The sequence below is a fragment of the Esox lucius genome, chromosome 7 (genome assembly GCF_011004845.1).
Source record: "Esox lucius isolate fEsoLuc1 chromosome 7, fEsoLuc1.pri, whole genome shotgun sequence".
NCBI lineage: Eukaryota > Metazoa > Chordata > Actinopteri > Esociformes > Esocidae > Esox > Esox lucius.
The window spans coordinates 25,369,565-25,395,950 of NC_047575.1; the positions used below are offsets into that span (position 1 = coordinate 25,369,565).

At 42.0% G+C, this 26,386-nt stretch overlaps 1 protein-coding gene across 1 annotated transcript in view; it reads left to right on the forward strand.

The window, feature by feature from the left end:
• pdlim4 (PDZ and LIM domain 4) overlaps positions 1–15,732 on the forward strand; it is a 29,523-nt gene extending 13,791 nt beyond the window's left edge. Inside the window, exons 3-7 of the mRNA XM_010900854.5 lie at positions 1,771–1,858; positions 9,099–9,355; positions 10,478–10,653; positions 12,915–13,068; positions 14,853–15,732. Coding sequence (XP_010899156.3) covers positions 1,771–1,858; positions 9,099–9,355; positions 10,478–10,653; positions 12,915–13,068; positions 14,853–15,057 — 880 coding nt within the window. The 3' untranslated portion in view covers positions 15,058–15,732. The remainder of the gene's footprint in view (positions 1–1,770; positions 1,859–9,098; positions 9,356–10,477; positions 10,654–12,914; positions 13,069–14,852) is intronic.
• Positions 15,733–26,386: the final 10,654 nt, after the last annotated feature.

Here is a 26,386-nt window from a genome sequence, read left to right on the forward strand (position 1 = left end):
ACTGACCGATTGACTTGCTGACCAACCAGGGGAAGACTAAGGGAACGATGGCCAACTTTACCGCCAACAGTCTCTCAACGGTATTCCAAAAACATGTTTGGATAGAAATGTACAGAAATGTTTAAGCAACTACTCCCAGGTTAAAGCAACTCCACCCATTCTTCTAAATCAGCCAATCAAATTCAAATAACAAATATTACACTTAATAAATGAGCTTCTGTACTGTTTTTCTATCAGGAAGCGGAAGTTATGCCGCAGTTAACTTGGCGGTTATGGCATCTAATTTGTAACCAAAATGTTGTCCCTGAACATAGCGGTTATCTAAAATGTATAAGTCTCTATGGGTGAAACTGTCTTCTAAAATATTATCTTTTAACTAAGATGAGCCAACTTTGAATATCTAATGCTCATCACAGCTCATCACAGGTATGAGCTGATAATGAAACTCATGAATGGAGCTGCTTAAACTTTGCTTAACCATCAGCCTGTAAGGCAGCAGAGCCTCCCAGGTGTTCTTCAGGCCATGTTTCTCGTCACTGCTAATAGATCCGCCTTTCCAAAAAGCATTAGCTTCTCCTTCCCACAGAAGCTTGTGCAGCCAATCCCCAGTTATTTACTAACCCACCCCACCCCCCAACTGTGTGTCATTAAACACGCTGTACAACGGCTTCTCAGTTGGACTGTGTCTTTTATTACCATGTAATTTACAAGGACTTCTAAATCTGGCTAAAGCTATTCTCCATGTCAAAGCAATTCTCTGGGATGTCTAGCACAGGCGAAATAGTGGACAAGCCTGTTGTGTAGGTAAACAATACAGTTGAACAACAGCTACAGAATATGTATATGCATGTAGGTCTAGCTATGGGAAAGACAAATACTGTGTGAATAATGGATAACGTGGTTTGTTTTGCAAAGTCAGCTCCCACAGAAGGCAGAAAATCCATATTTGACCCCTTGCCATACTTTTGTTTCTCTGTCTCAGCATGTTTAGCTAAATTAATAAGGATATTACATTGTGTATACGTGTACACACACACACACGCGCGCACACACACACTGGGATTAGGTTACCAATATCTGCCTGTATTCATGTTAGACACATTATCCTACAAGTTTCCCGCTAGAAAAATGGCAGGTGTACAGCCATCACTGTCTGTGAATTCAAGACAACAATTGGTGTTAGTGGATTGTGTTTTTACATGTCTAGGCTTGGTCCAGTCATCACAGATAAACTGTTCTATGTTATGTGGTTCTGAAGTGGATAAAAAGAAAGTTGTGCCAAGAATTGGGAGTTAATGCCACAGTTTTCCTGGTGAACTGCGGTAGAGATGATTTTCTCATTAAAGTGTGTTTGAACGGGGTCATATTCAGCTGCAAGTGTTATGCCTGCCAAACGCAAACACATGCCACTTGATACTGTGTAAAATGAAGACGTTAAGCTTATTTTGGATCGCAGTGAACCATTTTATCCCATGGGGCACGTCGCTAATATTTTGCTGTGGTTAGCGGTATTTAATAAGAAAGTTCAAGTCATCATGTTTTTTAGCTCACTTAGCTGTATGATGGTGTGTCTCCAGTTTCTTTCTTTTTTTTACGCCACTCTAACAGAATCATATCCAGATAGAACAAAATATAATGGCGGCTTAATAGCGACTTCTGCGAGTACATAACCAAATTGATAGGAGCAGAAGTGACAGCTTTAAAAGCCTTTTAGTGTTTAACAGATAAGGGGATCTTGTTTATCTAATAGTCAAGGGTATTGTTTTTCAGGTTGGGAGACAAAGTCTGGTCTCCAACAATTATTGAAGATGGCAAGACAAGTCCCTACATGGCCACGCTGGAGTGCGAGTCATCACAGGTATGAGCTGATCTTGTTTACATGTAAATAGGCCATTTTGTATGATATGCTGCTGTTTTCGCATGATTAAGAATTAGATCAGTCAGTTCGGAAAGTACTGAACTAAGTCCTTCGATTGTCCTTGAGTCAGGTTATCTGCCAAGTGTGTATTCATGCAAGCCAAGCCCTTGCCCTTTACTTCTGCAGTTTCCCAAAGCTGAAGAGAGTGATGCAAAGTGCATTTAGAACAAGCTTACAATGAGCATATTGTATCTCGGACATCAGAGAAATGACCATTTGTCTGTATTTGTGGCTGTTGGTTGTCATGTTGGGGGCACTTTCCCATGTCCCAGGCATTTCAGTGACGCTGCCCCTGTCAAATGGGCTGAAAGGCCACACAAAGGCGAGGGGGTGAAATGTATGTCATCTCAACAGTTGGATGCTGACACTGAACAGGAGGCTAACAGATGTATTTAGATCCACTTCAGGTGGCTGCCTGCTAGACTTTTTAACTGAAATGAATGAAAGTTTCCAATCCTTTCAGGTAGATGGGGAAAGGATTTTTTTTCTACCAAACAAATCTTCACAACAAGTTCATTCAGAAAGTATTCAGATCCATTCGTGTTTCACATTTTGGTTACGTTATAGATAATTAAAATATATATATATATATATATATATATATATATACTCCATCAATCTACACAGAATGCCCCAACGACATCCCCAGGAGCACATTGTGATGACATTTAGAACCACCAATAACTTCCTCGGTCAGACATCCAGTTCTAGGTAACAGGGCACCATGTCAGGGAGGAACCCAATGGCCACTCTAACAGTGCTTCTGAGTTTCCCTGCAGGGATGGGAGAACCTGCCATAAGGACAACCGTCTCTGCAGCACCCAATCATTCAGGTTTTTGTGGTTGAGTGGCTGGAGGAAAGACACTCTTGAGCTAAAGGCGTGTGACATGCCATCTGAAGGACTATGAAAGCATGAGAAAAATTATTCTGAAACCTAATCCAGAGCACACAGGACCACAGACTGGGGCAAAGATTCATCTTTCAGCACGACAACGACCGGAAGCACACCGCCAAGAGAGCGCTGGAGTGGATTTGGGACAAGTCTGAATGTTCTTGAGTGTCTCAGCCAAAGTCTGGATGTGAACCCCATTGAACTTCTGGGCGGACACCTGAAGATTGCAGCTCACTGACAACCCCCCCATCCAAACTGACGAATTTGAGAGGACCTACAACACAGAACGGGAGAAACTCCACAAATCCCGGGGTGCACAGCTGGTATAGGCATGCCCAAGACAACTCAAAGCTGGTATAGGCATGCCCAAGACAACTCAAAGCTGGTATAGGCATGCCCAAGACAACTCACAGCTGGTATAGGCATGCCCAAGACAACTCAAAGCTGGTATAGGCATGCCCAAGACAACTCAAAGCTGGTATAGGCATGCCCAAGACAACTCAAAGCTGGTATAGGCATGCCCAAGACAACTCACAACTGGTATAGGCATGCCCAAGACAACTCACAACTGGTATAGGCATGCCCAAGACAACTCACAACTGGTATAGGCATGCCCAAGACAACTCACAACTGGTATAGGCATGCCCAAGACAACTCACAGCTGGTATAGGCATGCCCAAGACAACTCACAGCTGGTATAGGCATGCCCAAGACAACTCAAAGCTGGTATAGGCATGCCCAAGACAACTCAAAGCTGGTATAGGCATGCCCAAGACAACTCAAAGCTGGTATAGGCATGCCCAAGACAACTCAAAGCTGGTATAGGCATGCCCAAGACAACTCAAAGCTGGGATTGCTGCCACTTTTGCTTCAACAAAGTACTGATTGAAGGGTCTGATAAAAATACATTTAATAAATTATAAATTAAGTCTATTAGACAACAAAATGTGGAGAAAGTGTTAGGGGTCTGAATACTTACCAAAACCGCCATGGTTTACTTTGTTTAGGGGAGTGGGGGGATTTTCTGTAGATAGTCACATAGACATTTTATTGATTTAAGATGTGTGACATCCATAAACACGTCAGAGCCACTGATCCTAACTCTGAATATAACTAATGGGTCATGGGGTGCATGGTTGATGTACAACTCTTGTGCATGGTGGTAATAACAAATAAATCTGCCGAGTGAGGGAAAAGACCACCCCGTTCCAGGTTTTCAGCAGTCCAAGGAGACAGTCATATTCCCTGAGAGGGTTCCTGTGGATTGGGACGGTTGTATTTCACCAGGTCAACACGAGTAGAAGCATTGTCTTGATTAACGTCAGGAAATACAACAGACCTGAAAGGGGAGGAACATTCAACTGAAACTCTGGATACAAACCAAAGTGCATGCGCGCGCGTGCGAGAGTGTGTGAGTGATCAGAGCAATTATAATGTACAGACTCAAATGGGCTGTATCTTAGGGGCCCCAGCTAGCAGGGGGCCTTAGGACATTGGCCAAACAATGTTTTTATAATTGTAAATTACACTTAATGAAATTAGGGGCCCAGGGTTAATTTTTTCGTTTTGTTTTTGAAAATAGAATTAGGCAATTTGCCTACGACTGACAGTCTGGAATTGTTGTAAATGATTAGCTGGAATGGTAGTAGATGTCTGGTTGTATCTGGCACAGTGGATTGGCTGTGTCTAACAGTCATACTTTGGCATTATCTTTGAACCCTCATTGGGCCTGCTTCAGTTGATGTTAGCGGGAGGACAGCTCTGACCAGCTTGTTATGGTAAAATGGATGACATTGTGCTTACATACTTGGCTACGCATCTTCTGGACAGGGACAGAACATCTCAGCTCTCCGCCAACGTACGGCTCCCATGTGGAAATATACAGATCAAATAAATGTCTGGCTGTGTCTTGAAAAACCTTGCATCCACAGCCTGCTAAAAGGCTCTGCTGTTTCCTTTAATAGAGTTAGATTTGACAGAAACCACAAAGTGCATTTAGCTGTTTTTGCTTCATTTCAGGTGGACAATTCTTAACATGATAGGAAAATGGTTGGTGGTTTTGTCCCTTTTAACTATGCCAAATAAATGGCAATGCTTGTTTTCTGCTCCAGGCTAGTAGAATTGAGCAATAAGGAATGAGGGGTTGTCGTATTTTGCCAATATACCATGGCTAATAGCTGTTCTTAGGCATGATGCATTGCTGAGTGCCTAGACACAGAGCTTTGCTGTGGTGTATATACCACAAACCCCTGATATGCATTATGGTGTTTATAAACTGTTTACCAAAGCAGCTAGAGTAGTAAAAAGTAATGTGATGTCATATCCAGGAAGTACGGTCTCATATGCCATGGCTATCAGCCAATCAGCACTCCACCATTTGCAGATGCAACCAGTTTGTAATATAAAGTATTACAGTAATGTAATATAGAGTATTACAATTATGTAATATATAGTACCTTTAAAGAATGGATAACAAATGGTGCCGATCTTTCTCCAGAAATAACATGTGAACTCCCTACCAATTGGAAATTCCAGAGTAGCAACTTTGGTCTCTAGCCAGCAGGAAGTGACACATGGAAGTGTTGAGGTGTTTCCTTGAACAAGGGGGAACATAGGAGATTCACTGTGCAATGAGTAATGACTGCATTTTTTGGATCCAAGCCTGAACAGCTAAGAAACCGCTATTTTGTGGCATCATCAAAGTGTAAAGAGGGTAAAGCATAAGGAATGCAAGAATACTCTTTGATTACCAGAGAGAATGACTCCTTCTGACAGTATTATTAGAATAAATGAGGGGAAACAGGCTTGTGGTATACAGTGGGCCTACAGGTGGCCAGGACGTACTGGCAGCAGTTCACTCAAGGGATACACAACTGTGGTTTTTGCAGTGGCCTCGGAAACGATGGGCCTTTCAGAATGTGGAAACACTGGAACTCGGGCCACTAAGTTTCTCTTCTAAAGCTTCACTGCCAATTTGGCAGGAGTGATAGAATTCTCCCAGCTAGTATTTATGAGAGTTGACAGTGAGGGTATAAGCAGTACTTGGAAGTGTCATTTTTTTCATTGCTTGGAATTTGTTTTCCTTCACAGACTCTATATGATACACATCTCTTTTATGAATGGGACATTTCCTCTGGTCTTCCAGTATACCTGTCAAATAAGATTGTCTGCCTTTTTAAATAATGCTACAGGACTCTAACAATACAGTGTACTTATCGTGTGTCTATGGGATTTTTCAATAGGATTTTTATCCTGTTTCAAACATACAGTACTCTACCCCTACCAAATGGGTTGTATAGCTTTCCTATCCAATTAATACCGTGCACCACGTTTATCCAGTCCTTCATGTTGCACATTTGTGAAATTATTTTGCTGTTTGTTTGTAATCCCGGGTGACGTAATTACTAATCAGCCAGTAATCCCCAGAAATTTCCAAATATCTATTTGGCTTGGCCCAGAGAGGTCTGTCTCATTCAGAGAGGTCTGTCTCATTCAGAGAGGTCTGTCTCATTCAGAGAGGTCTGTCTCATTCAGAGAGGTCTGTCTCATTCAGAGAGGTCTGTCTCATTCAGTGAGGTCTGTCACGCTGGGGAGCAGATGGGGTCATGGAGAGCAGGAAGCTGAACCCTAGTCCCCCTGTCCCCCGGATTGCCTCCAACCAGCCTCAGCCTCAGCGTCCCTGGGCCTCTTAGGCTGGACCTCTGGGACAGGAACAATAAAAAGCTGTTTTGTGTTTGGTTAGTGGTGCAGAGTGCCATGTGAGAAGTGTAATATCTCAGGTCTGGGGATTACTATGGGGAGGTGAGGAGGGGGAGGCAGAGGGGAGGGAGTGGAGGGCTCAGTCAGAGGCAGCCATATGATTTCAATTAGACTACTCCGCTCTCTCCCTTCTACACCTCCCTCTCCTACTCTCCAACTCTTCCCTCCTCTCTTTGTAGACCTCCGAGATAGAATTTTGTCAAGAGATGGATATGGGAAAGGTTAGAAAACCCTATTTTAGAAAGCCCCGAAAGTTCCCAGGAGCACAGTGGGCTCCATCATTGAGAAACGGAAGAAGTTTCCCTCCATCTCTCCTGTCTGCCTGACCGAGCTCTTTTGTGTCGACTGAGGTAAAAGCAGTAAATCTCTTGTTACCCTTCTTTCCTCAGTCCTTAATGAGTATAGCTTTAGGTCAGGCTAGTTTGCCCAGGGTGGGAGCCCTGTGGTTCTGTCTGAATGGACCCCAGTGTAAAGGCATAACACGAACACAGGACCCCCCCCCCCCCCCCCCCCCCCCCCCCCGGCCCAATACGCAGGCTGAGAAGCCAGTCACCCAGAACCTCGGGCCTTGCTTGGCCACTGTTGTAAAACAGGTCAGTGAAATCTGATGATGGTCAAAATTTACGAGCAGACAGATCTACTACTCATAAATAGTTGCTGCTTTCTTTCTCTGAGCCTTTCTTTCCGAGCCAGAGTCAAAGTAGAAAGAAAGTATAATTATTTTGTAGATCTGCTTTGTTCCATAGCCTTTCCATTGGTGGAACTGTATTTATGAGACTCAAAGAGTGCCTTGTGCTGTAGCAACATTAGCTTTTTATAGCTTTGCGCTAAATAACAAGATAAGGTTACTAGGTGATTTATCTGATAATAAGATATGATTTAACAAAGCACACTAGAAGGAGTGTCACTGGTAGCCATTAACTGTATTTTATGTGTGCCCTTTTAAAATTGCCACTACAGACTGACATACAATAAATCAGTTTAATGTGACAGTTGGCTTACTGTGATTAATTTAATGCGAATAATGGTAGCCTTTGTGTGCAACTTGAATGCACTTGAACGCACGTCCTGAGTTTGACCAAACTGTCCCTTCTAAAAGCCATGCACCAGACTTTCTTAAAAATCTGCAGTCCACTTGAATCAAAATCCAATTGAATGTAGATGTGACGCCACAGAACTGCCTGTAATTAAGAACTGTGCCAACTGGACTACTCTGTGTTCAGCCGAGACCGAAACATAAAACGTGTTGCACAAGGGATTTAAAACAGTCCCGCTTTAGCTTTATCAACATGTGAAAATTCCTCCTCCTAACAGCCAACGTTTTTTTCTGTTCATTTTCTGTGTTTGAAACGGTAAATCATCACTAATGTTATCTGCACTTGCTCACTCTCAGCAGGGACTGGTGCAGACAGAGTGTTTGCCAGGCCTTTCAGCAGCCCTGTCACACTTCCTCCTGGTGTGCTTGCTCAGGGCTGTAGTTTCTATTGTAGCAGTCTGAGGGAGACGTTGGAATCCATCCCCACATCGTGTTTACACAGATTAAAGCCTCCATAAAATACCAAGTTTACTGTCATGTCACTGCAGGAACTCTTAGTAATACAATACACCATTTTTATTATTATTTATTTTCGCTCTCCCACTCTTTAACGGCCGTTGCCTCGACCTGAAAACGAAAGTCTTGCACAACAACGGTACAGTTACTGATCACTATCAGGGGGGAGGCTGAGAAGTACAGCCACGGTCTCCCTTAGTCCTCTCCATGTCTGGGCTGGAGGGGAGAGATGGGGGAAATGGCTGAGGCTGGCGCCGCAGTTCAGGGTGGAGGATGTGGGACATGGAGTCCAGAACTCTGTTGAATGGTGATTAGAGATGGCCTGGCCGTGGGTGGTCCGGGCCAGGGAACCAGAACCTGGCCACATCTGCTTAGATGACAGGGTCCTCCCTCCTTCCTGGAGGTTTTCTGTCAACCTCCTGTTCCTGTGGCCAGTGACTCAAACCCACTGAGCGTGCACGCGCGCATGCGTTTCTCTAAGGTCTGACTGGCTCTGTAGGATGTCGGCTATGTCTAAAGGGCTCCCTTTGTACAAGCATTCAACAGGTCAGGTAACATCTACAGGGGAGTTTGACTGTGTGGGGCTCACAGCAGCCACTGAAGTCTGTGTCTTTTGTTTGACAGAAAGTCATACCGCTAAAACTGTCCATTAAGGAAACTGATGTCCTCAGGCGAAGGACTGCGAGGTATTTTCAACTCTCCACCAAAGCTACGGCTAAACAGGCCGTGGATGATCGATCAGTGCAGTTCCCGGCGCCCAGGCTGCAGCCATAAACATTTGAGATGTGTTGTGCAAGACCCTGCAAAATGTTATGACCTATGTGAAAACGGTCGACCTCCTTGGAAATGGAGGAATTGGTGTTCCCGTGCCCGAATGGTCTCATGCAACGAGGAGCAGGCTGTGACAGATAAATCAAAGTGCATTGGGAGCAGACATTTTGTAAATCACTCCCCTGGGTTGCTTTTCCTTATCCAGAATTTCCGACCCATAAGCACTGGACCGGTCACCAGTGGAAACACCGGTGGCTACAGCGGCGGCGGGAACAACGGCAGCGGTTCCGTCCGGAAATCGTCCTACACCGCTGAGCCGCAGCACCTCAACAACGGCACCTCCAAGCAGACCGGCAACCTGCAGTACAACAACCCCACCAGCCTGTACGCGCACAACAATGGAGACGGAGACCGGGGCCTGCACAAACACATTGGCGCTCTCAGCCTGAACTCCCCACACAGGTGAGGCTGGTGCCGCTCGTTGTCACGTGGTCTCCCAAGGGGTGTGTGTGTGTGTGTGTGTGTGTGTGTGTTGGGGTGTGTGTGTGTTGGGGTGTGTGTGTGTTGGGGTGTGTGTGTGTGTGTGTTGGGGTGTGTGTGGCTCTGAGCCCTGTTGGTGTGTGTGTGTGTGGCTCTGAGCCCTGTTGGTGTGTGTGTGTGTGGCTCTGAGCCCTGTTGGTGTGTGTGTGTGTGGCTCTGAGCCCTGTTGGTGTGTGTGTGTGTGGCTCCGAGCCCTGTTGGTGTGTGTGTGTGTGGCTCCGAGCCCTGTTGGTGTGTGTGTGTGTGTGGCTCCGAGCCCTGTTGGTGTGTGTGTGTGGCTCCGAGCCCTGTTGGTGTGTGTGTTTTTGTGCTGGCCCTTTGGAGGGTCTGAAGAAAATGATCTTCACCAAGCCATGCTAAATATAAGGCTGATAAGCTGCTTTTTGATTACTGGATATATTCTCTCCAGTCAGTTTCTGAATGGGTAACAACCACTAGGCTGATCCCTGATGAGGTCTGTCAATGATGAGCTCTGCTTTGTTCATCTGTCGTCCAGACAGACCACTGTCCAGTGGAGAGATCCGGTCTGGCAAACATGAACTTGGTGCTGTTTCAGTTGGCCTGGAACAGAGCGGCACGTTTAGCTCCTAGAATATGTCAAAAACATTCCTGTCAATTCCTCCTGGCTCAGAGCAGAGGATTGACTGGCTGCAACACTTTTTTGACATGGGCTGTCGTTACGATACCCAGCTGTCTGCTCAGGCAGTTGACACACATCTCGGACACTCATCAGGTACCGCAGAAGACATTCCACCAGTTCACAATGGAGGTGGGGGTGTGGGGGGGGCATACAGTACTAGAGACTCCATGGAACTCTCTGCCTCCCCAGGTAATTCAGGTTGGCAATAAAACCTGATTTAAAACCAGAACAAAGAACACCTTGTTTTTTGTTAATAGCGATAAAACATTAAAATGCATTGGGATTTTTATTTTATTTTGGGAATGTCTTATTCTTTGGGATTTGCACTTATTTACTCTGCATTTCTTCTGAAAATGAACTGAATTCAACCTTAAAAACTGCTTCATATGTTTAATCACTTTCAGCCCTGAGCCTCCCATGCTTTCTCCCGTGGGCCGTAACGGGAACGGTCATAGTTTTGAAGTCACCACGGAGTCCGATGTGTACAAGATGCTGCAGGACCCAGAGGAGCCAGTCTCTGCCCCCAAACAGTCCGGCTCCTTTAAATACCTCCAGGGCATATTGGAGGCAGAAGATGGAGGTGCCCGCATTTCTTTGCTCCATTTATTTTGCCGTTTGTATATGTTACTCACCCAACAGTTTACACATGACATATGCTTGTTTATGTACACTAGATATATGTTTGTATATTTCAGCTAATTACTTTTACTTTGGAAATGGGGCGTGTGATTTAAAAATTATTCAGCCACAGACTATATGCACAGCAACACTCTCTACCCTGAGCTTGTAGAAGCAGGAGAGGGATGTCGACAGAGTTTTCCTTTTATAGGCAGAGGGAGCTGAAATTCCAAGCGTGGAGAGCAAGACAGGCTTTCATAAGCAAATGAAAGAGACTGCACCAATAAATCTGATTAAAGATGCAGTCCACGATATTTGGCTACTGGTTGAAAAGTGGCTGACAAGACAAAATGGGTCCTGTAAATGGTGTACCATGTCTTGTTTGCTATGATAATTACTCCTCATGTTCAACCTTGGGAATTGTATGGTTAACTGAGGTGCGATGGTGATTCTATTTCCATGCACATGTAAACAACACATCATACAATTATCCCAACATGGGAGATATATATATTTTTTGTTTTTTTCATCACAAATGTCCAAGGCCACATCTTAAGTTCAGGCAGTTTTCATATTCCAGGAAGTACGCCTAGGCCTAGGCCAGGGCTGGGCAGCTCTGTACCTGGAGAGCACATCCTGCAGGGTTCTGCCCCAACCAGGCCCCTACAGTGATGGCCTACATTCAACACGCCAGGAGCAGGGTTGCCTTTTCCTGGCTTAGGTTCTCTGAATCCCTTAGGAGTCATGAAATGTGTTTTCGTCAATGTTTGGAGCATCCTCTCAACTCGCGGTCATGCCCCAGCTCCCAAATAAGAACCCAAAAAGACTCTCTAATCCACAGGCACCAGGCATCCCTTCTTTTGGCACTCGTTGAGAACATTTTGGATCAACGCCTGTCCATGTTATTCTTTGAATTTGCTGCTAATCACTTCCAGGTGTTACAAAGGATTAAAGGAAAGTCAACAATGGTTTTTACTAAATGTAAATGAAATCGCAGGCTTGCTATTCACCTGTTTTGAAGTGCTTTTTCAAGACTTCAAAAAGCATCATTGACACTGGGTTTAATCCTGTAGTGAAATGCTGACACCCTAGGGTTTACACATCACTCGGCCCTAAAGCTCTGTCTGATGCTGTTCTCTAGCTTAGACATCCTTACTTCATCTTCTGATGATTGATTTTATTTTCCCATGCTTGTGTTTGACCTTAAAGGAGAGAGAATTTGTCTGTGTTATCGTCCTTTTACAGGAATGTCTTCTGTTTTGAAGATGTCCACATCCCATCCCTGCAAACGAGGGGTTGTTAAGCTGGAGCCTCCAAAGGCTCTGATCTCACCATCTCTGGTGTCAGACAGTGTAATGAGGAACCTTTGTCATAATAAACAGAGAATCTGTCACGCCAGTGACCGTCCCTGTTAAACCAATCACAGAAGAATCCAAAGGTCACTGTGTAGTGATCAAAGAGAAATGTACTGTACGGTAGAGGAGCAAATGTGACACAGGGTGGAAAAATAGAGACAGTCAACTATGACGCTAGACCCCCCCCCCCCCAATTGAAAATTGGTGGAAACTCCCCCTTAAGTGCTGTGAGCGCAGCTAATGGGGAACTTTGACTACATAAGACAAAGTAAACATAATTCCCAAGTTCCATCCTCTTTCCCAGACTCTAGCCAATGAAGCTCATGGAGTGTCACATGAGGCAGTTCACCATGTATGTTTGACAATATATTTCTCCTTGTTAGTAGGACTTAAATGAAATAGACCAGGTTATTATTTCAAACTCTTAAATGGTCCCCACAGTTTGTTTCGGAATGATAGAAACCTGTTGTTTTCAGATGACCGGTAGTACACCACTTTGCTTTATCTGTGGACAATGGGGTCAATGGAGCGTAATGGCACCTCATCAATCTGCCTGAGGGAGAGTGAGAGTCATTGTAGCATTGTGGTGTTATGACCTCCAGCTGCCTCGCCCTCTCCTAAGTTATGGGTTCTTGCTGTATGCCAGGAATCGGCCCTGGAATCAGATGACTACAGATAGGATGTGCCTCAAGATCCCCCTCAGTTTTACCTTGTCCCCAGCTAATAGCTTGTTTAGTTTCAGGGGAAGCCGATCCTAGGTCTGAACGTGGGGGAAACTGCACCCTTAAGCCTCATTCTACCGTACCTGGAACTAAACTGTGTGGGTGTGGGTGTGTGTGTTTTTAAATATGTGTCTCCATGTTCACAGGTGTGTCTCCAACTGACCGGCCTGGACTGAGAGGCCTGAAGTCCCCAGTTCGATCTCCCGTCCCTAAACTGGGCAGCCCCATCCCTGGGCCCACGAGCCCCATGCCCAGCCTACAGAAACTTCCCCAGTGTACCCGCTGTGGCAATGGCATCGTGTGAGTACAGTCAGGACGACGGAGCAACACACTGGGATCCTAGTGTGGTACAGTCAGGACGACGGAGCAACACAGTAGGATCCTAGTGTGGTACAGTCAGGACGACGGAGCAACACAGTAGGATCCTAGTGTGGTACAGTCAGGACGACGGAGCAACACAGTAGGATCCTAGTGTGGTACAGTCAGGATGACGGGGCAACACACTGGGATCCTAGTGTGGTACAGTCAGGACGACGGGGCAACACACTGGGATCCTAGTGTGGTACAGTCAGGACGACGGAGCAACACAGTAGGATCCTAGTGTGGTACAGTCAGGATGACGGGGCAACACACTGGGATCCTAGTGTGGTACAGTCAGGACGACGGAGCAACACAGTAGGATCCTAGTGTGGTACAGTCAGGATGACGGGGCAACACACTGGGATCCTAGTGTGGTACAGTCAGGACGACGGAGCAACACAGTAGGATCCTAGTGTGGTACAGTCAGGACGACGGAGCAACACACTGGGATCCTAGTGTGGTACAGTCAGGACGACGGAGCAACACACTGGGATCCTAGTGTGGTACAGTCAGGACGACGGAGCAACACACTGGGATCCTAGTGTGGTACAGTCAGGACGACGGAGCAACACAGTAGGATCCTAGTGTGGTACAGTCAGGATGACGGGGCAACACACTGGGATCCTAGTGTGGTACAGTCAGGACGACGGAGCAACACAGTAGGATCCTAGTGTGGTACAGTCAGGACGACGGAGCAACACACTGGGATCCTAGTGTGGTACAGTCAGGACGACGGAGCAACACACTGGGATCCTAGTGTGGTACAGTCAGGACGACAGAGCAACACAGTAGGATCCTAGTGTGGTACAGTCAGGACGACGGAGCAACACACTGGGATCCTAGTGTGGTACAGTCAGGACGACGGAGCAACACACTGGGATCCTAGTGTGGTACAGTCAGGACGACAGAGCAACACAGTAGGATCCTAGTGTGGTACAGTCAGGATGACGGGGCAACACACTGGGATCCTAGTGTGGTACAGTCAGGACGACGGAGCAACACAGTAGGATCCTAGTGTGGTACAGTCAGGACGACGGAGCAACACACTGGGATCCTAGTGTGGTACAGTCAGGACGACGGAGCAACACACTGGGATCCTAGTGTGGTACAGTCAGGACGACGGAGCAACACACTGGGATCCTAGTGTGGTACAGTCAGGACGACAGAGCAACACACTGGGATCCTAGTGTGGTACAGGTCCTTGCCGACATATCCTTCTCCCTACTTATCAGGGAGTTTAGGGTGCTGGTAATTCCCACTGGTAATACACCATGGGTAAACAGTGAGGTCATTTCAACAAGGCTTGTGTGGAGGCTTTGTGTAATGGATCAGTTGTGTGTCTTATTTTATGGAGCGTTAACACAGGGGTTTTAGGCAGGGCACTTAAGCATGCACCTAGTTATAGCAGCAGAGGTTGATACAGGGGATAATCAAATTCATCCCCAGAGGTAGGGTTTGCCATTGAATTATTTTCCTATGGAAATCCGTGAATAGAAAACTGGTAACTTGAATAAACAGCGACACAGTTGAATAAGAAAATACATGCAAATCAAATGGGTCTTTATTTACAGGACTTTTATTTAGATCAGACTTTCCTTTCATCACAGAGAAGAGCGATTTAAAAGCAATTTGCAGCTGCTGATGTGAAATGGGAGATATTAAATACATTTGGTTGGTTGGTTACTAACAACTGTGTGTGTGTGTGTGTGCCTGTGTGTGTTTAGGGGCACCATCGTGAAGGCCAGAGACAAACTATATCATCCAGAATGCTTCATGTGTGATGACTGCGGCTTGAACCTCAAGCAGCGGGGCTACTTCTTCATCGAGGAGAACCTGTACTGTGAGACCCACGCCATGGCCCGTGTACAGCCTCCTGAGGGGTACGACGTGGTCGCCGTCTACCCCAACTCCAAGGTCGAGCTGGTCTGAGCTGTTCAAACTGTCGCCAACTCACTCAGACATGTGCCTACACTCTTCTCCACAGTTCTCAGCCAGTAGAGAGGTTTTCTATTTCCGGTCCATAGCACTATGGAAAAAGTTGAGAATGGGATTCTATAGAGTGTGTGTGTGCATACATTTGTAGTCTCCCTTTGATTATTTAAAACATACAGCATACAATTCCTATTATTAAGTGACCTTACATTTCTTCCACTTCTGTGACTTAAACAAAATGTATCAAACTTATTTTACTAAAATGGGATAAGCGTTTCTTTGTCTCAATAGCACTTTTAGATCATGTTAAACATTAGCAATATATAACCAAATTACGTCTCAGATCTGGGGCTGGTTTTCTATTTTTAACCCTGCTGACTACAATACAGTTAGTGGAATGGAATTAGGGTCAAGCACCTGATTGGCAATGGAATTTAGCTTTCACTGCTTCTCACGCTGTTACAACCATTAAAAGTCATGCTAGAAAGCCTTCTGTCTCTCCATTGTAGCAGCTTTTAAAAAGCTGTGGGGAACAGAGGCATAAGACCAGGACATGGAAAATAATTTAAACCAGCCCATGAATTTCGAAATGTGCAGGATTAAAAATAACATTTATTTTGCCATTGTTGCACATTATGTAGATGACAGTGCTTTGTAGTTGGGGGGGGGGGGGGGGGGTGGTGGTAAGTGGCATTTAAGGTCACTTTATTTTAATTGTATTTGCATTTATGTATATTAAATAAAGTTGTGATTTAAATTGGGACCATACAAAACAATTACATAAATAGTAGTCTCAGTAAAACACTTAAGTTGACAAAACACATTGAAAGCATTTAAGTGTTACAATTAATGTCATTTTCAGTGTATTTAAAAATATTTTTACTCCTTGGGCCTTTGCTGGTAAGTGGCTCCACCCCCCCCCCCCCTCCCTTGTTTGATAGGTCTTGTCATGTTCACTTAATGAATATGCAGGGAGCAAAAATTCACAACTTTTTGGCCATGTACTGAATCATGCAGTTTGAGGAACAGCAAACAATGAACTGAAAATTGCTATTTGTAAAATATTTTAGATTTTTTCTATTTTCTACTAAATCTCAAAATGCTTGTGATTTGATATCCACCACGACCCATAACGTAGCTACTGGAATGCCACCTAGGACAGTAGTTCCTTGTACATTTTGTGATATGATGTTGGTGTTCTAGTTGTAATTGTACATATTTGTTTTCTAATTGCTGTTTAACAAACATAACTCGTCACTCTGCCCTCACATCTCTATGGTTTAAGTGCTTACCATGTGTAGTCAAAATCCTTGTATGTTTAACTTATTGTTTTGCAGATATGTTTTTTTCTGGTTTCTTCTATTTGTTTTTTAAGATTTAATAAAGTGAGAACTATTAAAATTGTTGGATACTGCTATTCTTTTTTTTAAACCGTATTCATTGTCAGTCTTTTATTTATCAAATGCACCGAATAACACAGCATAATTTTGAACATCATTCTGACATCTGTGCAATAAGAATAAAAAAATATATAAAGCAAAAATATACATATTAACAATGTATATAAACAATTTAAACTAGTAACAATTCTAAAGTGTAGAATGGGGAATATGAACAATATGGGTAGAAGTATTGAATATTTAATATCATATTTTAATAAAATGTGTAATATGCCTATGAATGGTACATTCAAATATTCTAATGTACAATGAATGTGCATAGATGTCAAGGTACCTCAATAAAGTTGAATCTAATCTAATTTGGAATGTTCATGTGATCAACATGATCTTAGATCAGTATTGCTGGTTGTGAAATGTTTTGTGAATAGTTGTTTAACCCGTGGAAACACCATAAAGCAGGGGGTTCGTTTTGTGGAGAATATCCTGGATCCTTGAAGTCCCACAGCTTCTACATAGAACTTCAGTGTCCTAAGTAATGCACTGGTTTGGTGCTCTTCCAAACCCAAAGATGTCAACTTAGAGACCTAATTAGTCTGTGAAATTCCTGTACCACAAGACCAGTAAAAAAATATTAATAGCGTTCCCATCACACAGGAGGCTTGATTCCTATGAGAACAAGAAACAGACTTTTGAATACATAACTCCTTTTTGGATTATGCTCTCTGTTGCATTAGAAACCTACAAATGCCAGACTACATAGTAAGTATGTTGATTTTCTTAATTATTTCCCCCATAGAAAACGTTGTGGGGCACTTGTGGAATATTGTGGTTTGTATAAGATAAAATGTATAGTTTAACATTTAGTTGTAATGTATTATGAGGATTCAGTGGTGCTTTTATATAGCAACAACCAAAATGATGGCGTAGAGGTGTAGAAGATTGAGAGGATTGGGGAATGGGTGAGAGGTAGTGAGAAAAAAAGAGTGTGTGGGAGAGAGATCAGAATCAAAAAAGCATCTGTTTTCAAGTCCCGGTCATTAGTCGCACTGATTCCGTCAACAGAACAATGACGTTTTCGTAATGTTGCCAATGGTTGTGGCTCTACTCCAGGGTTTTAAACGTTCATCTTAAAGGCTCAACGTTTCCACAACGGAGACATGTTTTTACACAGTCAGAAGTCGATCTGATAGCAGCAGTGTCATGGCGTCTAGAAAGCCTGTCATTGTGCAGAGAGGACATGTTAAAGGCCCACGCCTTTGTAAAATGTAATGATTTCATAAGAGGTGAAATATCTCATTATTTGGTTTGAGTGCTTTGCTATTTCCATTCATAATTTTTTTTTCATGGGGATCCCATTTAGAATTGCAGCGGACTTCATGTTATGGTTCTCAACAACAGAGACAAAGAGAAAGATAGATCTTTCAATCTTATTGGAAAGAATGGCAAGGTCCAGGGTTTAATGTCTTCTCAGTCCTATTGTAAACACTGAGCCCAAACTGAAGATAAACATTTGAAGTCTCTCAGCAAGCATCTGTGTTGTGTTAAGTGCCCAATGTTACTGCTTTAGCATCAGCTGGCTACATAGATAGCTAACTGTCCCTCAAAATAAACACGATGTGAGAAAGGAGAGATTCATACCCTGCGAAGAAACCCACAAACCCATGACAGAAAAGCCTGGCTTCTGTGATGCATAACCAACATCTTAGCAAATTTTTGTTCAATGAATCAAGTCATACTGCTCTTCAATCCATTCAGCCAAAGTGTTTTATAACATTTACACCTAAATAAATATTTAATTTAAATGCTTAGAGTAAGATAAAGGTGTTGAATCTAGTTGGCAGCAGGTATTCGCTCTCCTCCACTTGCACGTTCCTCTGCTGTAATTCCTCAACAGGATCACTTAGGAATGCAGCCCATTCACTTGATGTTGAGCATGCCTGTCAGTTCAATGTAGTTACTGTCATTTGGGCTTGGTTCCAGTTTGTTTGTCAATCATTCACTCACTCCATCTTCCTGTTCTCCAGTACATTCCTCTCCTCCCCTCCATATGGTACCAACCTGTTGTTTCTGACAGCTGTGTTCTGTAGTTCCTATTGGGTGTCCATGAGCAATCTGCATACTCAGGCACCAAAGACCAAAGACTTGAATAATCTATGTTCTTGCTTTGAAGCAGTTTGTTTTCCAAAGTGTATTGTAATAGTGCAAGTATAGTTCAAATGATAGAGGTTATACAATCTTTCTCTCTGCACCCCCACCCCCCACCCCGCCTTTCTCACATGCACACACAAACATTATTTAGAAATACAACCAGATAAAACCAAGTTGAAATATGCCTGTCAAACAACTATGACACTACTTGAGAAGGTGCACATTTGATACTTGCAGTTTGCACATAGCTTTTAAGTTTAGATTGCATTATTGTGCGATACTAGAAAGCAATAATAGCAATGCTATAAAAGCATCAGTAACCTATCTTGTGTGTTGGGCTTGGTTGTGTAACCATGTTTATTCCACCCCCTGTATTACAGAGACATGTGCTCTGACAGTTGGAGACAGTTTTGTTTGTCAGGCTTTGTGAGGATTCTGGGAAAGTCAGTCTTGATGATCATCCAAATGTTTGGCTTTTGTTAGTTCTTGTTGGGGGAGCAGTGCTCTTAATAGGATAGAAAATAAAGAGTGTGCTGGATCTGAATGCATTCACAGGGAGGGAGATCTTGACCTCCCCCAACTCATGGGAAAGGAAACTACATTATTTGAAAAGAAGAATAGCAAGTAAATGTGTCCATCAGTTGAAGCACAAATGCATGCATTATGTAATTTTCCCATTGTTGAGGAGACTTTAAGCCAATTTCAACAGAGGGCAATTCTGCTCTGATTTCATCTAATGTCTTTAAAAAACTAGAAATACTTGTTTAGCTTCCACTTTATGCTGGCTGTTATCACAAATGCACAAGTTGGGGGTTGAAAACATTGTGGTATGTCCATTTGGAGAAGCCCAAAGATGAAGAAACAGGGCATTAAAATACACTAAAATCTTTTTATGTAACTGTCTGACATGCTAACACTAGCTATCCAATGAAAGTTAACATGTAATGTTATGTAACTGTCTGACATGCTAACACTAGCTATCCAATGAAAGTTAACATGTAATGTTATGTAACTGTCTGACATGCTAACACTAGCTATCCAATGAAAGTTAACATCTAATGTTATGTAACTGTCTGACATGCTAACACTAGCTATCCAATGAAAGTTAACATGTAATGTTATGTAACTGTCTGACATGCTAACACTAGCTATCCAATGAAAGTTAACATGTAATGTTATTATTTTCCCGTATCGCCAATAAGTCGTGAATTCATTAATGCCAACATCTTCCTACAGATGTCACATGCAGGTATGACACCTATATTTCTGCATGAACAGATTCTGAAGTTTCTAAAATTGCTCTATTTTAGAAAGATATATTTTTCCAAGAATAACCAGTGTTTCACATGAGCACATGGTAAAGTAAGAATTTGATGAAAAATTATATTGTGTCGAATGATAACATGACAAAATGAATGTGCATTTTGGCCTAATTGATATTACATTATTTTCTAACGTGAGATAAAAAAGTATTATTTTATATTTAATGTAATATTGTCCCCAATAAAAATGCACCTGCCACAGCTTTTGAAACAGAAGGTACCTATTAGATTTGTAAGTAAATTCCACCTCTGAACTTCCAGTTTATGAATACGTCACCATACATAATTGTAGGGCACAAATATTTGGTAAAGATAAATCCCTATAATTAGGTGTGCTTGCCAAAGGCAAAGAATGAATCTAGATATTTCTCATAGTCTTATTACGTGTTTGCCAAAGCTTGCAAAGCCTGACTTTAGATTCCTTTCAAAGACTTATAATTAGGTGGGCTTGCCTGTAAGTTAACATGGGTTCAATGAGAACAAATGATACCAGTGTTTAGTTTTGAAAATGGTCATGCTTCTTGGGCAAATAAGCTATAATATAAATGTTAAACATTTACGGCTATCCTAACTTGAAATGCTACTAAATGTTTATAAACTATATCAACTTATATGTATTAGTATATAACCCTAAACTAGTATCTCGTAATCCTTTAAAGCAACAGAGACCAAACAACTTATTTTCATATGTTTAGGCTATCCCAACATAAAATCAACTATGACTATATAACTTTGCCTAATTTTCATAATTAGGTTTAATTAACCCTAAAACTGCATCTCTTGAATTGTTCAAGCTGGAGAGACCAAACCAACTTTTTGTAACATATTTATTATGTGTCTCAATTTGCATAATTTGCTGAATAATGTGCATGATATGTGTTTCTAAAACAGTTCAAGCTAGAGATCAAACCTACTTTGTTTAAGATATCTCTGTTCTCCCACTGTAAGATTCTTAAACGTTCATCAATAATGGCTATACAAATTACTGTAATTTGCATAATTATCAATTAACCCTAATACAGTGTCTCTTTAACTGTCCAAGGTAGAGAGATCAAACCATCATTCACTTGATTTGGCTATCTCTGATAATTATAGTATCACTAGCCTTGAAAAGGGTAATCCACTTCTCAGATTGCTTAAGAAAATGCTTCGGTGGGGGAAGTGGCAGGTAGCCTACACACATAAACACACACACGCACACTGGAAATTGCTTAGTCTAGCAGAGCTGACAATGGGAGACGTTTTAGTGGAATTGAAAAACAAAAAATGTTGGACCAAATGTTGTTGTTTTACAACATGAAATTAAGGTTTTTCCCACTGATAAACACAAACGAGGTCAATGAGGTCATTTACATTAATCAAAAATATAAAACAGAATATAATTGGTTGCGTAAGTATTCACCTCCTTTGCTATGACACTCAGTAGGAACCAATTGTCTTCAGATATTAATGAGAGCTGATAAAATTATTTGTTGAATGGAGTCACATAGGTTAAATACACCTGTCTCTGGGAGGTCCCACAGTTGATTAGTAAAAACCTAACAAAAGATGACATCATGAAGACGAAGGACATTCCAAACAAATCCAAAATAAGGTTCTTCAAAAGCACCAATCAGAATTAGGATATAAAAGCATTTCCAAGGCAGTGAACATCCCCCAGGGCACTGTAAGGTCCAATATTAAGACATGGAGAGAATATGCACAGCTTTGAATGTTTAGAACAGACTGTCCTCAAAGGCTGATTCAGGCGAAAAGGGCACTAGTCAGGGAGGCCAGCAATTCTGAGTGAGTTGCTGTTTACGTCCCTCTCGCTCTCCTAGTCTCCTTGTCTGTGTTTGTGCTTTCATTTTCAGATTGGGGACAGGTGGATCTGAGAGGTTCGTTTAGGTGAGGGTCGCTTTTAGTTGACCTGAGTTTGGAGCTAGCCAAGGCCCTTATTTATCAATGTTGCGTACAAACAGACAGTTCGTAAACCATGCAATAATTTCTAAGCAATTTATCCGTCTTTACTTACACTTGAGAATGTGCGTAAATTTAAGCACACCTCATGACGCATAGCACCATGTAGAAAAGTCAAACTGCACTTAACCCTTAAGCTAGTTAATAGTTTTCTCAGGGTGCTACCAAATTCATAAACATGAAACAATTTAAGCCTAACTGAATAATTAAGTAAGAAAGAAAGAAAGAGAATGGAATGTAAGGTTGGAGACAATTTAGTTAAACAAGTTAAATAGTATAAAATGGAACACGGAGGCATTGCGACTTGTCCAAAATGACAAATCTTTCTTTGCTGGAGGATCTGACACAAGCTGCATTATGCAGGAAGCGTGTTTTCAATGAGCGTGCAGATTTTTTTGTTGAGAGCGATGCTTGGCTTATTAGCAGATTTAGTTTTCCATTTATTTTCTTACGTATATTTGTTATATTTAATGTCAAGTAAGTATATTTTGATGTGGTCCATGTCTGAATATGGTTGTGAAATTAAAGCTTGACATGCCTTCAGTTGATGTGTCTGGTATTGCTTCAAGGCATGTTCTATTCATTTTCATTCTGTGAGTATTTTAAAAGTCATTTCTGAAATGTATTGTCAGATTTGTCAAACTACAAATTGTGAGCCAACATGTTTGATAACGCTGTCGCTTATTCAAAAACACAACGAACCTCTAGGTCATAAAAGTGAGAATCTTTAATTAAATTGGCATATTGTAGTGTATGTTAAAATATGCAAGGTCGAATGTGTCGCTTTATCCACATGAAGCTATTGTTCATCTTGTTTTCAAACTGTATTGATACATCCATTGAAAAGGCTACTTTTTACAACCTCTTAGTCCAAACAGTTTTTGACTCTTGCTACATCCATAGCTTATTGGACTACGATGTTGCAGGGAACAGTTTATACGATATGTTTGCTATCCATATTTCTATTGATAAGATTTTTCCCATGTGTTTCAGTTGACATTCCTCTGAAATAGCATGGTATTTCTCTAATTCAACCTCTAGGCTGTGAATATGCATGGGTTGAAATTAGTATAGAGATATGCACACAATACACTCAACATTGAAAAATGCCAACATTTGCATCAAAACTGGTGTACATATGTATTATTTACACACATATTTTTGTGTATACATGATTGATACATCAGGCCCCTTGTGCCCATTCCTCACTCCCTTGTTCCACACTCACTATTTTTTTTTAGTACTTTGGGTTGATATTTTTTTTGTTTTGATTAGGTGCACTTACATATCTTACATCCATGCATTTCTGTTACAACCACTCATATGCCTACTTCCATATTTCACAAGTTGGTTTTCCTCTGTAGTTTTATACTTACACAAGTTTTATAATTATTGCCGGCCTAGAAGAGTGAATGTCTCTTACTGAGTCCGTCTGTCCGTCCCTGACTGACTGACTAACTACACCTTCTTAAACAGCATAGTGGTTAGAGACGCGGGCTATGGAACAACAGGTCCCGCGTTCGACTCTTGTAGCAGTCAACACATATATGATGCCCGAGATTCAGGACAGATGAAAACACCACTGGCTATAACCTTATGTAGCTATGTAATAGGAAGCCTAAAATAAAACAGTTCTGGTGGATATTAGGATTTGTTCAGGAAAGACAAACACTTTGCTGCCTACACGATTCTCTCTTTTTTTTTTTACTTGACATAAAAGTGTTATCGTCACCTATATTGATACAGTAGTTATTGTATCAACGTCATTCACAAATGGCAAATAAGTTGTTAAAATGGCCTGTGGCAAAAGCCATACAGTTAATAGATGCTATTTTTGGTGGAGGTAAACTTAATAAGAAACGTTATTAAGTTTAACACAATATAATGGCGTATAGCGACATATTAATTGTTAATATACTTTTAAAATGGCCCGTGGCAAAAGTCATACAGTTCTTAGATACTATTTGTGGTGGAGGTAAACTTCATAAGAAACGTTACTCAGTTTAACACGATGGTTTATGGTGTCTAACGAAATATTCAAACTTGACGTGATGTTAATGCATGACAACATTATATAATGTCAATATGCTATAATGACACCCGTCAAATGGTCAGCTCTGTGGTGTTGTGGTTAAAGACACAGCCTTTCACGTGGGTGGCCTAGGTTAGAATCTTGAGAGGGCAGCCATGATCAACACTTTCTATTGCGGGTCGGCTGAACTAGGCTTGCCTGGTTTCTTGTTTAATACACATCTCTGTTGTTCCTTGAATGTCAACGAATGTCTATGTCTCCTTTGTTTGTCACTAAGAGCCGAGTTCTGACAGTTACAGTCATCCATGGCTGAGCTGGGAGACACTGTGACACCACAACAGTAGCCTGGGTGCTTCACATAAGTAGGTTTTATGAGAGAATGGCAAAAAGAAATCAACTCACATAAATTCTCAGAAAACCTGCTGAAGTCTGCAAGAGACCTGGGACTTATGAGAAGATTTATCTTCTAGCTGGACAATGACTCCAATCATACAGCCAAAGCTACATGGGAGTGGCTTGAAAACAAAAAGGTAAATGCCCTGGAATGGCCCATTCAAAGCCTGGATCTTAATCCAATTAAGAATATGTGATAATAGTTGTAAATTGCTGCTCACCAAAAGTCCCCATCCAACTGCCATCCAACATGACAGAGCTTGAGACATTTTGCAAAGAAGAATGTAGAAATGTTGCTCTGTCTTGTTGTGCAAAGCTGGTTGAGATCACATGGCTGTAATTGCTGACAAAAGTGACTTTACTAAATATTGACTAAAGTGTTGAATACTTATGCAATCAACAACTTTCCTTTTATATTTTTTTGTTTTGTATTATATAATTAAAATAGAACATAACTTTTATTTTTTATTTTTTACTTTGACATAATGAATTTTTCCTAATTAAATCCATTTTGAATTAATGTAACTCAGTAAAATGCAGAAAACCATGGGAAACCTTTATGATGATCATCCTCCAGGTAGAAATAGTAGATTTCTAGTCCAAGGTTTTAAGTGGAGCAGACATTTTCACTGACATTAGAATAACAAAAACACAGCCAACAGGGAAAACTTTCCTTTCTTCTTTTGGGGTCATTAACGGTAGAGGGTGATTCAGTATTTTCCTCAAATTCCTTTATTGTCTGAAGGGATGTAGTCCGTGATGGGCTGAAGGAGACAGGAAACAGGAATGGCCAGCTCAGCTGTCCTAAACATCAGGCCAGTTCAGACTGTATGGCTGGAGGCCCTATCTGAGAAACAATAGTTGGTGTTGCCCTCTTCCCCCAGTCTATCTCTCCCTTTCTTGCTCTTATTGCTGCTTCCCATCCACACCTCATTTCTCTCATTCCCAAACCCTTTTTCTTTCAAAGCAGCTATTGGCATGTTTTAGTGGTGTCCATAGCAACTGCATGAAAATTGCCACACCAATGAGCTCTGGGAAACACCCACCTAGGCCTCACTGCCACTGTGAGAAAAAACAACTTCAGAAAAGAAGATGAATGTGATACAGTCATCTGAGGGGTCATGTGTGGGCTAAATACAGCAGGGAGTGTCTTCAGACTTGAAGGGACAGGCACAAGTACAAAGATAACATATCAAATGTTGAAATTGAGAAATTCTACTGTTTTCAGAAAAATACATGTCAGTTTTAAATTTGATGCCAGCAACACATTTCAAAAAACATGGTACAGGGGCATGTTTACCACTGTGTTGCATCACCTTGTTTTGAAAGTGAAATGTGTTCCCATTCTTGCTTGATGTAGGATTTCAGCTGATCAATAGTTTGGGGTCTCCTTTGTCGTATTTTTCATTTCATAACGCGCCAAATGTTTTCAATAGGGGACAGGTCTAGGCTGCAAGCAGGCCAGTTCAGCACCCAGACTCTTTTACTATGGACACATGCTGTTGTAATACATGCAGAATGTGGTTTGGCATTGTCATATGGAAATAAGCAAGGCCTTCCCTGAAAAACACGTTGTCTGGATAGCAGCATATGTTGCTCCAAATCCTGTATATTATTGTTGAGCATTAATGGTGCCTTCACAGATGTGCAAGTCATCTATGCTATTTGCACTAATGCACTCTCATACCATCACAGAGGCTGACTTTTGAACTGTACAATGATAACAAGCTGGATGGTCCCACTCCTCTTTAGTCCGGAGGACGAGGCGTTCATGATACGAACAAATAATTTAAAATTTGATTCGTCAGACGACAGTTTTCCACTTCACTTCAATCGATCTTAAATGAGCTTGGGTCCAGAGAAGGTGGTGGCGGTTCTGGATTGTGTGAATATATGGTTTATTTTTTGCATGGTAACTTGCATTTGTGGAGGCAGTGAGGTACTGTGTTCACAGGCAATGGTTTCTTTGAAATTAGTATGTCAGGAGGGTAATACTGTGGAACAAAGAGCACCCTATTTCCCATACAGTGCACTACTTTTACCCAGTGCCCTACATTCTAAAAAATTTAAAA